Source organism: Stegodyphus dumicola, chromosome 12 (genome assembly GCF_044657685.1).
Source record: "Stegodyphus dumicola isolate Sdum_Otavi_A_Nest chromosome 12, ASM4465768v1".
Lineage (NCBI taxonomy): Eukaryota > Metazoa > Arthropoda > Arachnida > Araneae > Eresidae > Stegodyphus > Stegodyphus dumicola.
This window is the reverse complement of record NC_140779.1, coordinates 23,620,179-23,633,931: the sequence shown is the minus strand read 5'-3', so window position 1 is coordinate 23,633,931 and position 13,753 is coordinate 23,620,179. Positions and strand designations below refer to the sequence as shown.

The window sequence follows — 13,753 nt, the reverse complement described above, 5'->3', positions numbered from 1 at the left end:
GCAGATAAGGACAGACATGTTTGGGCTGCACTAATCTGCTTGAATATCAAAACAAGGACAAAATTCTGGACTGGATTGTCACTTGTGATAAAAAGCAAATCTACATCAACACAGGCCGAAAATGGGGTTGGTCTGCACCCAGTGAGCGAGTTGCAAGCACAATTTGACTAACAAAAAGATCATGCTTTACATCTGGTGGGATAGCCATGGTATTATCCACCAAAAGTATTTAGAAAGAAGTAAAACCCTCAACAGTAAGGTGTACAGAGAGATACTAGTCCGTGTTGACGCCGTTATCAAGGAAAAACGTCAAATTGAGTTCTCTGCAAAACATTAATGTTTCATCAAGATAATGCAAGACTACATGTGTCTGCATTCACATGCTGGACTCTGTAAGGACTCACGTAGGATCTTCTGCCACACCCACTCTATAGCCCCCGACATCGCTCTTTCAGACCTCTACCTTTTTTTAACATCTGCAGCTACATCTTGCTGGTGCTATCTCCCACTCTATTTTCAAACTAGTGCTATCTATTTTGGAAACTGATCTCTGGTACCATGATAATAAACATTTACAGTTATTTCACTACCAATCTAGTGGTACATAAATTAATATTCATGTGCAATTTTTTGGTTTGGAATACGGATTGGGTATATTAATTTACAATTAGTGTGTAAACATACCATGATGATCCATGTGGCTCCCAAGGGCCTAAGCATACCCAGCAGAAGTCTGATTTGCAGTTCTGGTTCTTACAAACCATATGATTGCATCCTCCATCCTTTTCAATGGTGGCATTGCACTTTGGACATTCCTGCAAAACCCATGCTTTTATTAGATTGTAAAGAACTTCAATCAGATTTAATTTTTTAATACTCAATGACCTTATAAAATCTAAAATGAAATTGAAATAATGATACTTTTCTGTTAGCGGGTCACCATTTAGTGCCAAATATAAATGTCGGCACAAAATCCAATTAGATAGCAGCAACCGTAATGATATGCATTGGAAGAATTGTTTTTTTCAAATAACATGCCAGCATTTCAAACTCAGACAAAAGTTTGCTACTTTTCATATTCTTATGTTTTCTGAGTTATTAAATGTCATGAAAATTTTTAATTTATCATTGCATACATGACCTAACATGCATCTGGCACTATGACTATCCTACTCAAACAATATAGAAGTAGATGATTTTAAATTATTTCTGCTTATTTTTACGTAAATCTGGATTTTCAGTATGTGTTCCTAACCTATTTGCTCTACATACACAAGTTCATGCACAATTTAAAATCATGTTAATTTAAAACTTTTTTTTTTTTTTTTTTACACAGGAATGGAAGAGTAAAATAGTGACACCACAAAGCAAATGATTGTTAATGATATGGCAACTTTAACATGTCTTTCATATTGTAATAATATATTATAAGATAAAGTCCAAAATTTGGATGTCAAAATCTGAAATGATCTAAAACCAGAACTCTGGAGTACCCACAATTTTTCTTTTCCTTTATAAAGTCTAGAAATGAAAAATACAATAGTTAAGAGAAAAAAGATGTGCCATAAAAGCAATTTTCCTCTCACTGAACTAAAATTCATGCATGTCACCTTCAAACACCTGCTGACTAGGGACAGCAGGGACCTATTGGCCTAGACCATTACCAACGACAGTTACACTGATTATCATTGGCCATAATCACACTTTTTGTATTTGAATAGTTGTGAGGGGATTACATTTTTCTGTCGGATGGCTTGGGCAAACACTGGTTTGTACACAGAACGAAGCTCTATACCATGGAGGAAGAATGCTCTGTATGCAATGAGAGATGACTATGAAATTCAGTGATTATAAGACAACAGCAATACCTGCAGCAATAAAAATAGCTTGCCTGAGATGATTTTAAAGTATGAGGAATAACCTAAACAATAAGTGAAGCCCCAAGGCATATTTGCTTGAAGTGGGATTGGATTGGATTGTATTATTTAATTACGGCAAAGCACACAAGGGCTATCTGCCTAAAGGGATGGATGCCTTCGTGGAGGACTTTCTAAGGGAAACTGGCTCATATACACGTTACACATGGGGAAAACCACGGAAACGCCCATGCAGCCAGCCTGTTCGGGGGATTCAAACCTCGGACCGAACTACCAGTGTTTAGCGTCTTTACCGTTCTGTCGCTTGCTTGAAGTGGGAAGTTGCTAATACTGCTTTTCTTTTGTTCACTCAGCAGCAAGATTTTGAAGGACCTTTATTACAGCTATCTTATCAAAATTATAAGTTTGGATTTTTAATTATGTCTAAAAAATTTCTAGTTCTGGAGCTAGTTCTGCAAAGTGAAAGCATGTCTCAATGTCAATCAAGAATTGCTGCAAAAACAGATAGACATTTGTCTAAAATTATATTAGGAGTATGTGATAGGAAAATCAACATATACGATATTAAAAAAAAATGGGAAAAGGAATAATTTTAATTCTCTCTGGATTCTGATTAAAAAAAAATCATTCATTGTGTTAAATGATTGAATGGGTGTGTCAATGTCACAGCGAGTGTGTGTCATTGGCAGGTCCAATGCAAACTGCTCAAGCCAAAATACTTAATTAGAAAATGGACTTCAAAACCGAACAAACATATTCAACAGGTTTCTTAAACTTCAAAATCACTACGGTACAAGACACTTCAAAATTTCAAGTGATTATTATGATGTTTACAATAATTAAGAATTAGCCGCATAACACTGTCAGTTTATTGATATTGCTTTGCATTTGCCGGTTTGTTCTTGCTTTTCGTGAAGTTCCTTTTCAGTGATATGGAAATGTGAAGCTTTTCTGTACAAGAAGGTACGATTTTTGCACTTTTTATACAATTTTTCAATGTGAACGAAATATGTGCAGTTTGCTAAAACCTTTTTTTTTTTAAAATTGATATTAGTGGTCCGCCAAATATAAAATTATACTTGTAGTGGTCCGCGAAGTTTTAAGGCTTGACTACTGCTGGTTTAAATACAAGAGTATGGATGACACAAACAAGAATGACTGGCTTGAAAATTCTTAATTACCTCAATACCCAAGGTTTCCTCTCAATATCAATACCCAAGGTTTTACAACATTTGAAACATTACAAGATGAAACATTACCAGATACTGAAACGTTACAAGATGCATTTGAAACATTACAACTATTACAAGATACTATAACAAAAGTTTTCCATTGTGATGACAATGCTGTAATGATCAATCAGCTAATAAATGGTAATAACTATAGTGTGGTTTCAAACCCAAAAAATATCGCAACCAATAGTGAAGAAACTGGCAAACGGGTTGAGAATGAAAAAATTTCAAATGACAATTTAGTGGGAATTTTCAACATGGCAATTAACAGGACGTGAACAATGAAACTTTGTAACTGAACAAGAAATTATATCTGTCAGTAAAATTAAAGAGAAAATATTAGTAAAAACGAAACAATTTAAAAAATTAACAAGTTTAATAAAACAAATAGTGCTTTTTTGTAAATTTAATTTTTTGTAAAAATAGTTTTGGTAAATTTTGACTCCCTTAAGATCACAAATGCTTTATAATTCATTACCAACTATTTCAGATTTTTTAATTTCATAATTTCTACATGTCATCTTAATAGATTTAAACTGAAGATCTAAAATCCAGAAATTTCAAGAATTGTCAGTGTTCCAATGATTCTAAATTTTGGAGTTTCCAGGCTTTTTTCTGTGTGTGTGTGTGTGTGCTGAGCAGCAGCAGGATTTCAAAAGAAATACAAGATGACTTAAATTCACTCTAAAATGCATGATTCATTTTGCATAACTACTTATATAATTCTGATGCAATATACATTAATATTTAATTACACATTCTATATTTCATGTTCTTTGACTTACTTCAATCCATAACTTTTTTTACACTTTTGTACTGAGAAAATCCTGACTTGCCCCTATTTCTTTCAAAATGTGGTAGCAAAGGCATACCAGATGCATCCCCCTGAGAGAAATTTCAAAAATTTACAAATAAGCCAAAGTGGGATTTCTTTCTACTGGTCATCAAATTACTGGCATGTTTTCAAATAAGACATCTTATCTGAAATGATCATCATCTAGAAGTATAATGTCATATGTCATCTACGACGTAAAATATCGTTTTGTTTTCAAATAAGAATTTAGAGATAAAATACTCCTTCCCTAAGCTACATTTTCAAATCAAGCTTTTTATCTCAACAGTATTGACACATTTAATTGTTTAATTTCTAAATTAAAACTGCTAGTAATTACAAGACTGTATGCTTACTAGCATATCTAGTGTTTTCAACTTAGAATGATCGCTAGTACAGTCTGTTGTGTAGTCATGCACATATATGCATAAATTCACTGTAACAATAGATGTGTATGCTTGCTGCTGATTTTAATAGTTTGTGTACAAAATCAGGTAGAAAAACGATGAAAATTTCATTGCACAGGATTTAACAATAGGCTGCATTAAGCAATTAGAAGGGTTGCATTCAATCAGTCAGCTGGCTTTTATCAATACCTACTGTTGAGTATCTATTTCACATCACCCATCATAATGTATTCAAAAAATGGTTCACTTCTGAAACAATGAAACAAAGAAAAACAGGTAATGTTTCTAATTTATCACTTTTTACACAAAGCTTACATGGAACACACTGATCCAACCTTGTGATGAATCCAAGTGTGGGCATCCATCTTTAAACTATTGTTCTGAGTACAAATAACATTTCCACTAATTTCTCAAGAGTTTACATGGTAGATTCAATATGGCTTAGTTCAAAATCTGCTCAGAAATCACTGAAGGACATCTGGAATGCGGTTGATTGTTTGCAACTTCTGTTTCCATCCCTCAATTTTTTAAAACCTGCAACTACACATTATATCATCAAATGCATTCTCCCCAAACATTTGACAAATGTTTCTTCATGGGCTGCAGTGCGGCCTCTATCAAACTCATACAGCAAACAATGTCTGATATACTCCATTGTAATTTTAAATCTTTAGAAGTTTTTAGTAAATGATTTACAAACTGCCTTTATAATGGTGTCTGTCTACGCAATCTATTGGCTGAAAATTTCAATCACAGTGTCATCTACGATGTAAAACCACTCATCATATAATCTGAATCCCCCCTAAAATTAATGCGCTTTTGCATGAGCCCAATAATTTAGTGATAATACTGACTTTTTTACTAAAATCAGCAAAAGCCAAATATCATACACAAAATGAATGATAATATCCAAATTTAAAGTGGAAACCATTTACAGCAGTTTGGGATGGTTTTCACTAACAGTTATTTTCTGTCTGAGTAAAAAACATATTATGAAATTAGTCACACACACACATATGTACAATAAATATGTCCAAATGTCAATTATAATTAATATGACAGAACAATAAATATGGTATTCTCGAACAAAGCACCATGTTAATTAAGTTTGTTAAAATAATAAAAATTTTCATCTAAAATTTTATGACCATGATAATTCATCTGATTGATTGTAGAAAATTTTATCTTTTAAAATCAAAATAAAACAGTTCTATACATACACAATATTTATTAAACAAAAATATTTCAGCTTTTAGAATCCATGTTTCTTCAATGTCTCAGAATAAAATAAATATTATAACAACTTTCACAAAACAATAATTATCACAAAGTATTCAAATGAAAATAAAAGTAAGATTTTATTATAATTTATACCTTCGTATTAGCAGCAATCCAATTGGAAGTTTCACTATCATCATCACATTTCTTCTGCCATTTTCTTAATAAATTGCATTTGACTGGATCGTGCCAGTTTTCTCCACATGCAAAGCTTTAAAAATTTACTTCAATTATTATACACATGTATACTCTCTCTCTCTCTGCATACACACACATATAGCAAAATACAAAATCTAATTATGATGATTTTTTACCACAATTTTGCTGAAATACAATTGGAAAACTTTTAACTAAGTGCATACCAATGCATATAAAAAGAGGAAAAATTATTTTTTTATAATTATTGTTATCTATATAAAAGTTACTTCACACTTCTACACAGGATGACAAGATAATACCATATCCTCTTTTTTCTTACCTTTATACGTTTCTAGTTTGGGAATTTGCATAACCTCCGATGTAACACAAAGTTGTGATGTCCGATTTTTTGAACTGCCAAAAACTGAAGCAAGATCAGAAACTTCAACAATTGACCAACAGGATTTCATTGAATTTGTTCTTATTGAAGAAAATTCAGAAGCCAACAATGATTCTGAAGTGCTAAATGAAGGAAGAGGATATGTTGAAGAAAACATAATTCAAGGTCAAAGTTCAGAAAGAGGACAAAGAAGACTTACATTTCTGAAAATAGGAAAACCAGGCAGATTACCAAGAGAAACCTATTAGCAAAAACATGCTAATTTAGTAAACTCTGAAATCTTTGCTGATCCAGAAATTGTAGAAGAAGCTTTATCCAGACAAGATATAAATATATAGAGAGCAGCTATGCAAGAAGAATACTGAAGAAAAATACATAGGAATTAACCAATTTGCCAGAGAACAGAAAAGCAGTTGGGTGCAAATGGATATTCCAAATAAAGTGAAAAATGAAAGGCCTGTCGCCAAAGGATGTTTGTAAAAGTACAGAATAGACTATATACAAACATTTTCAGCCATAGTTTGCTATAACTATATACAAACATTTCGCACTTTAGCGTTCGAAGATGATCTGAAAATACATCAAATGGATGTTCAAACAGCACATTTAAATGGGAAAATAGATGAAGAGATTTTCATATCTCAATCATAACATTTCATAACTTCTGAATGGCAAGCTGAAAATGTCAATTTATGGAGCTAAGTAAGAAGGGCGAATGTGGAATCTAAAACTAGATGAAACTTTGCGGAAGCTCAAATTCGAAAAGTTGACTTCGGATAATTGTATTTATATGCAGAAAGGAACTGATGATGACTTATCATAATCACAATGTATGTGTGACTTGATAATTATAATTAAAAGCAAATCATTCATGCTACACAATAAGAAAACTCTCAGCAAAACTTTTGAAATGAGAGACTAGAGTAAAAAGAAACAGTATTTAGGCATTAACATCAAACATAATGAAAATGTATCTATTAACTAATTCAGTGAATAAAAGAACTCTTGGCTAAATATGGTATACAAGAGTGTAAGCCTATATCAACACAGTTAGACCTTAACATTAAATTATGCAAATCATCAAAAGTCACTAAAGAAAATGGAAGTGTAGACAAAAATAAGTATGAATTGCTTAATTGGATCCTTTATTTACTTAGCTGTATCTACACGACCTGATACTGCAAATTCTGTTAGTAGACTTGGTCAACTTAACAGTAACCCAAAATATTTCACTGGATTCAAGCAAATCACGTACTACAATATATACATTATACATGAAGATAACATATTGCACTTAAATGTTATGTAGATGTGGATTTGGCCAAAAATACTCTCGACAGAATATCTTTCAGTGGCTATAGTTTCATATTAACAGGAAGCCCAATTTCCTGGGAATCACGCAAGTAAAGAACTGCACCGCTATCAAGTACTGAAGCAAAATACACAGTGTTAACTGGGGGGGGGATAATACACTAGCATCTGTTATTAAGAGAGTTGGGTTTTTCAGAGAAGAAGACAGAACCAAATGTGTTACATAATGACAATCTAAGTGCATAGCATTTAGTGAAATATCCAGTTCATCACTCTCAAACAAAACATACTGATACTTGTTTTCATTATATTAGAGAGATGTATGAGAAAAAGGAAACTGGCATTAAATATGTGTCTACAGGAGAAATGCCCAGCAGTATTTAACGAATAATTTTGGTATGGACAACGTATGAATCTGTTTAGACTAATTAATGTTCTTTTTTTGGGGAAGGGGGGTGTTTTCATCTCTTTTCAACTCAGTGAGGAATAGTGTTGGGAAATTTGCATTCTCCCTTGTGGCTCTGCAATACTAAATATGCATAAAGTTCAGTGCAATGTAGTCCCACAATAAAAGCCAAGAAGTGTGTAATCCGAACGTCCTGGTTATTGATGTGGTCAGTAGTGGTGATTCTCTTCACTGTGGTATGACAATCTGATGTACGGTATCCTGACATGAAAAGGAGCTGTCAAAAACTATAAGTATTGTACAAGTTGTTGCAGCCAAGTATTTAATGACATCCTAGTTTAAAATATATAACAAAAAAATAATTTATATCACTACTACCCTCGAGCAAACTAAAACTCTACCCAACCCTTATATCACATTAGAAATTCCATATGGAATCTTACTATGTACAAGATATCAAACAGCATTCAATTTTTCACTCTTTGTTTCTCATTTCTATTTTCCTCCTCCATATTTCATTTCTTTACATTACTGTTTTACTTACCAATATTTATTTCAATATTTTTAGTCACTTCTATATTTTTTAATTAAATGTGATTTGGTAGCTTGGTTCATTTGAATTACCTTTAGAATCTTTAAGCAAATTACATTAATCCAGCATATTATGACTATGGATAACTGGGATTTTTAGCTTTTATTTTTAGTAACAAAAATGCAACTTCAGGATTCTGATGACAACTTTAAAATTCTATTTTTTTCTTTTTTTTCTTTTTTTTAATAAGACTGCGGATCACTAATCTATCACTTTTCCTCCCTAAACTAATAACTCTTATCTCTCCTGAATTTCCCTAGGTCTACGTTCCTTTTCTCACATTTCTATTTTCTGCAATTTGTAATGTTCTCTGTTATCATCTACAAAACAGATTCTATTTATCAGTTTATCAGGCTGCATTGTTTAACAGTGTTCTCTTCTAGAAAATGATGGATTACTTTTGATAATTTCATTTCTTTTGCTCATTTTATGCAATTTTACCTTATCTTTTAATGATATGATAAAAACTCAAAACATTAAACTCACTTAACATGAATGCAGTTTAGTTCAACTTATTCAATAATAATTAAAAAAAAACCTGTAAATTTTGAAAAATTTGCTATTCCAAGACCCTGATACAAATATATATTCTAAACATTTATGAGAATCAATCTAAGTCTGCTTAACATTTATATAATGTCTACAAAAAAAAAAAAAAAAAAAAAAAAAAAAAAAAATTTTTTTTTTTTTTTCATATTTTTAACAACATTTGTTGTATAATAAAAAATTTTGCCGTTACTTATAACCTCATAATGTCTTGTCCTGCGAGAGCAAGAACTCAAGTAGTTACTTGGCTGACATCTGCTTCAGTTTTAATTTTTTTCCCCTTCCAAAAATTTTGCAAGGAGAAACAAGTGTAAATCAAAGTGAGCTAGGTCTTAGGAAGTATGGCGGATGCAGAGAATTTCCAGCCTAGCTCTATGTTTTTTCTGATGAGTCACCATTCAGCATGTAGCCTGACATTGTCGTAATGCAGTAAGATGCGTTTCTCACTGAACTTCGTCAGCCTCTTCTCTTTGACTACTTTGTTTAAATTGTCCATTTGCTGACAGTATCTCTCTGAATCGAGCTTTTATTTAGGTTTTAAAAGTTTGTAATGTATTGGTACTGGATGTCCCATTATATACACAGTATTCTCTTATTCAGGTTGAAACTCAGTTTACAGGTGGAGGGGACAGGTTGCGTAGGCTCACAGTATGTTTTTTTCCTAATGATGTTTTCATTGGCAATTAATTCACTTTTCATCAGCAGTTATCATCAGGTCCAAAAAAGGTTTGTTTCAATTCTGAACAAGCAGAGGTATGCATACAATAACTGGACCATGCAAATTTCCTGACTTAACTCATAAGACATCTATCTGGAATATTTATAGAACCAATCCTAGTTTCTGGATACGGCCCCAAATAGTTTGCTGAGCTAGCTTTTTCACAATTTCTGATGTTATATTTATAAAGAATTTTGCTCTATCATGGTTTTGCAATATCATTATCGATTAAAGATGGATGCCCAGAGCGCACCATATCATTAAGGTCAAAATCATCTACTTCAAATTTTTTTAACCATCTGCCATACATTCTATTCAAAACTGCATCTCCATCAAAAACTGTCACTAATTTTTGACCCACTTCTGTAGCATTTATTTTTTATTGAACTTGTACAAAGTACAATTCCATAAATGAACTTAAAGGGTATCCATGTTTATGTTTACACAAATGCATCACACTCAATAATAGCATAAGACACTTTTGTTTCAGTTAATTTAAAAGAGCACATGTGTATAAAAGCAGTGATAAAGAAAGAATGCTACATATGTCTCAAATAAACAACTGCATGCATGCTGAAACTTGAAATAACATTATAGGACATAAAAGTTTTTGGCTATGGACCATTTCCTATGCTAAATTACATGAAAAAAAAAAAAAAAAAAAAAAAAAAAAAGGGGAACACCTACAACAGAAGAAACAAAGAGAACTCTTGCAAAAGAAGAAATTACACGCAGAAGATAAACTTTGAATGGACACACATTAGCCATGGAAATCTGGATCTGACATTGATAGGGGTCCCAGATGTTACTACAACGTAAGGAATTAAACACAGAAGACAAACTTTGATCAAACATACATTAAAAATGGCAGCCAAAGACAATCTAATACTGGCACTGATATGGGCCCCTGATGCAAGACACCAAAGACTGATAAAAAAAAAAAAAAAAAATTACATGAAAGGGAACGGACAAAGAGCACACAGAGAATGCTAGATGGCATGGCTACAAAACTACAAAAGTAGCAGACAGGAATCCTTAGGCATCAATAAAGTGTTCAGAGAACAAATGATGATGCAAATAAAATTAAAAACAATGCACCTGAAGTAGCATATGTTTTTATACATTCTACTTCTTACAGTTCTAAATAAAATACAGATTTTTAGTTTAATATTGCAAAGTGGAATAAAACATGTTTTCTGAAATTCCAACCAGTTTTCACTGAATTGAATGCACTGACTAACTGTAATAATTTTAAAGCTACACATGCAATTTCAAAGCCTAGCCAACTGCAAAATTAATGTTTTCCTCTACTTCATAAATTGTCTACTTATTTCAATAAACAGGAACAATCTAATAATTTCAGCAGCATTTCCAATACTGCGAGTAAGTACATGAAATTATGCAGGGACAACATAACTTTTCTACTGCTACATTTATTTGAGTACTTAAAACTTATTGGTATTCTTCTATTATCTGAACGATTCACAAATATATGTATGTATGTATGGATGGATGGATTCATGTATATACAAGTATGTACATATAGTATGTATGTATGTGTGTGTACACAAACACACCCATATGCAGATACATACATTTTTGAATCCAGTTCCGGAAGAATAACAACTTATTTGGCAACTTACCAAAATGTGTGACGACAACGACAAGTAACTGGCTGAGCATCAACATATTGTACAGCAATAACATAATTGCATTCCGGCTGTGGACACCATCGCAGGAGTCTATTACACTGCAATTAAAGAAATTTTGAGAAAAAACATCATTTCCATCAAATATATTAATTAAAAAATAATAACTTGCCACCAAAATGCTGAATAAAGTACATGTATATTATTGATATTTCTAGATGAACAGTTATTTTAGCCTACGACTGATATCTATTCCTTTTTGTATCCTACAACAAACACTACCACCAGTGTTTCAAGACTTTCTTATGCAGTTAAAAAAAAAAAAAAAAAAAAAAAAAAAAACTAATATATGCAATAATTTCTATTTTTCTTGTTAAGTAAAGAGTGTTTAGAAAGCACTGTGCACAAAGGATACAGATTTACAAAAGTTGTTGGCCGACGGATATCCATACAGACCTGAAACCTTTTATTTGTAAACTCCTACAGATCTATTTCTAAGATGTTTCTTATTTATACACTGACTGAAGTTTCTAATTTTTTCAAGTATGAGTTACACATACTACAGATTACTTTCAATTTAAATCATTCCCTTTCGTCTTTCTTTATGGAGATACATCAAATTATGTGCTTATAAAAATAAGCTTCATTCATCAAAAGACGCAGCAACACATCAAAATCTATTGTTAATTTCTTGGAAAAATTGGAACTAGAAACTGATATCAAGGCGACACCCTTCACTCATATCTCTAATAAATCTCCTGATCTATTATTACTAGTGTATTTTTGCCCTTTTGGACTTCTAAATAGCAGGTTGTCCAAACGTCGGCCTACAACTTTCTTAGACTTAGAAAGCTATTCGAGAGCAATGGGATAAAATGTCTCTTGTCATACTTTAAAAAGATTAGAAATGTTTCTCAACTTTATCTTAAGTGCATAAAGCTTCATATTAATTTCATATTTGTCATGCAGAAACCAGATCTTGTCATTAACTTTGCTTTTTAATGCAGTTCTACTGATTGATCACATTGTGTGTAAAAAGAAGGAATTTCATATTTGATAATATGTGGAGTTGATCTTATCAATTTTCTCCACTCTCTTTATTTTTAATTTGCCATTATATAAAAAAAAAAACAGCAACAATCATAAATCCCTTGGAAAAACCTCCTTCAGATTTCTTGAACCAAGGTTTAAGATTTTTTCCTTCTCTTTGATGATAATAAATGGATCTATTTTTACTGCAGTCATTTAAGTACACCAAGATTCATCTATTGTGACAACAATTTTCGTTCTTGTACAGATAAATGTTTCTCATAAAGAATTCCGAAGTGCATTCTGCTATACATCATGTAGGAAGACGGAGTACATTATGCTTTTTCGGATTGAAATCAGCATTGATCACTTTGTTTACAATTGAAAGAGCCTTTTAATGATTTTGCAACCGTCCTTTAATTTTCTTTTAACATTAAAGATCTTACTTTTGCAACATTTGAAAGATTTCGTTTTTTCCTTGGGTATGTATTTGGAACAATTTTTCCACTTGAAACTAAATTTTGACCTTTTTTTCCCCTTTTGCTAAACATTACCTACCGTAGCTTTAGATATTGAAAAACCATGGCTTTTAATTTTTTTAATAATAATGAAACGAATAAAATCCAAAAATCCAAGCACAAGATTTTTTAGAGCAAAGCAAAATTGTCTAAAAAATGTGTGAACAGTCTCTGTAGATACAATGCAAGCCATTTGTCATGTTTCTGCACAAAACATGTTCAAATTACAACTGTTTTCTGAGAAAGGAATAAGTTATTAATTATCTTTAGTTAATGAAATATCCTACAAGTTTAGTCCTTTATTTCTGTTGATAATTTTAAGTTAGGCATTCAAGTTACAGTTATGGTCTTAAGTTTACTAGCCATCTCAAGGCTCATCGAGGAATTTCACAGTTTCAAGGAAGGAATGCTGCCAGCCTTTTATATAACTGCTAAGTACACTCAAAAGTCGTTAATTCGGACACCCATAATCCGGACTTCAAAGCTAAAATCTTTCTGCGCTTGTGCCGCGTTGAAGCATGCGCATAGGCATTTTACGCGTGTGCGCAAGACATTTACGACTGCGCATATGCGTCTGAGCAAGCGCAGAATATGTTTTCGCGTGCGCGTTTAATGTATAACGGACGGTATAAGCTAAAATTATCTAATTATCTATTTCAGTTAATGTTGATGATTGCGTTGTTCCTTAATCTTCGAATTGGATCCGGCTTATTATTTTTAGGCATATCCTTTGTTTATGTAACCGCTCCAAAATCTCTTTATCAATTTCACGCTGCTCTGCAGGGGGAGGGGGCGTCGCGATGCGCAATGAACTGGAAGT

At 32.3% G+C, this 13,753-nt stretch overlaps 1 protein-coding gene across 2 annotated transcripts in view; it reads right to left on the bottom strand.

Annotated features, from left to right (window-relative positions):
- LOC118204340 (E3 ubiquitin-protein ligase arih1-like) overlaps window positions 1–13,753 on the bottom strand; it is a 59,717-nt gene that overhangs the window by 21,498 nt on the left and 24,466 nt on the right. For both annotated transcript variants that reach the window (XM_035376670.2, XM_085827549.1), the window contains exons 8-10: window positions 11,381–11,487; window positions 5,723–5,837; window positions 685–815 (exon numbers count right to left, since the gene is read on the bottom strand). In XM_035376670.2, coding sequence (XP_035232561.1) covers window positions 685–815; window positions 5,723–5,837; window positions 11,381–11,487 — 353 coding nt within the window. The remainder of the gene's footprint in view (window positions 1–684; window positions 816–5,722; window positions 5,838–11,380; window positions 11,488–13,753) is intronic.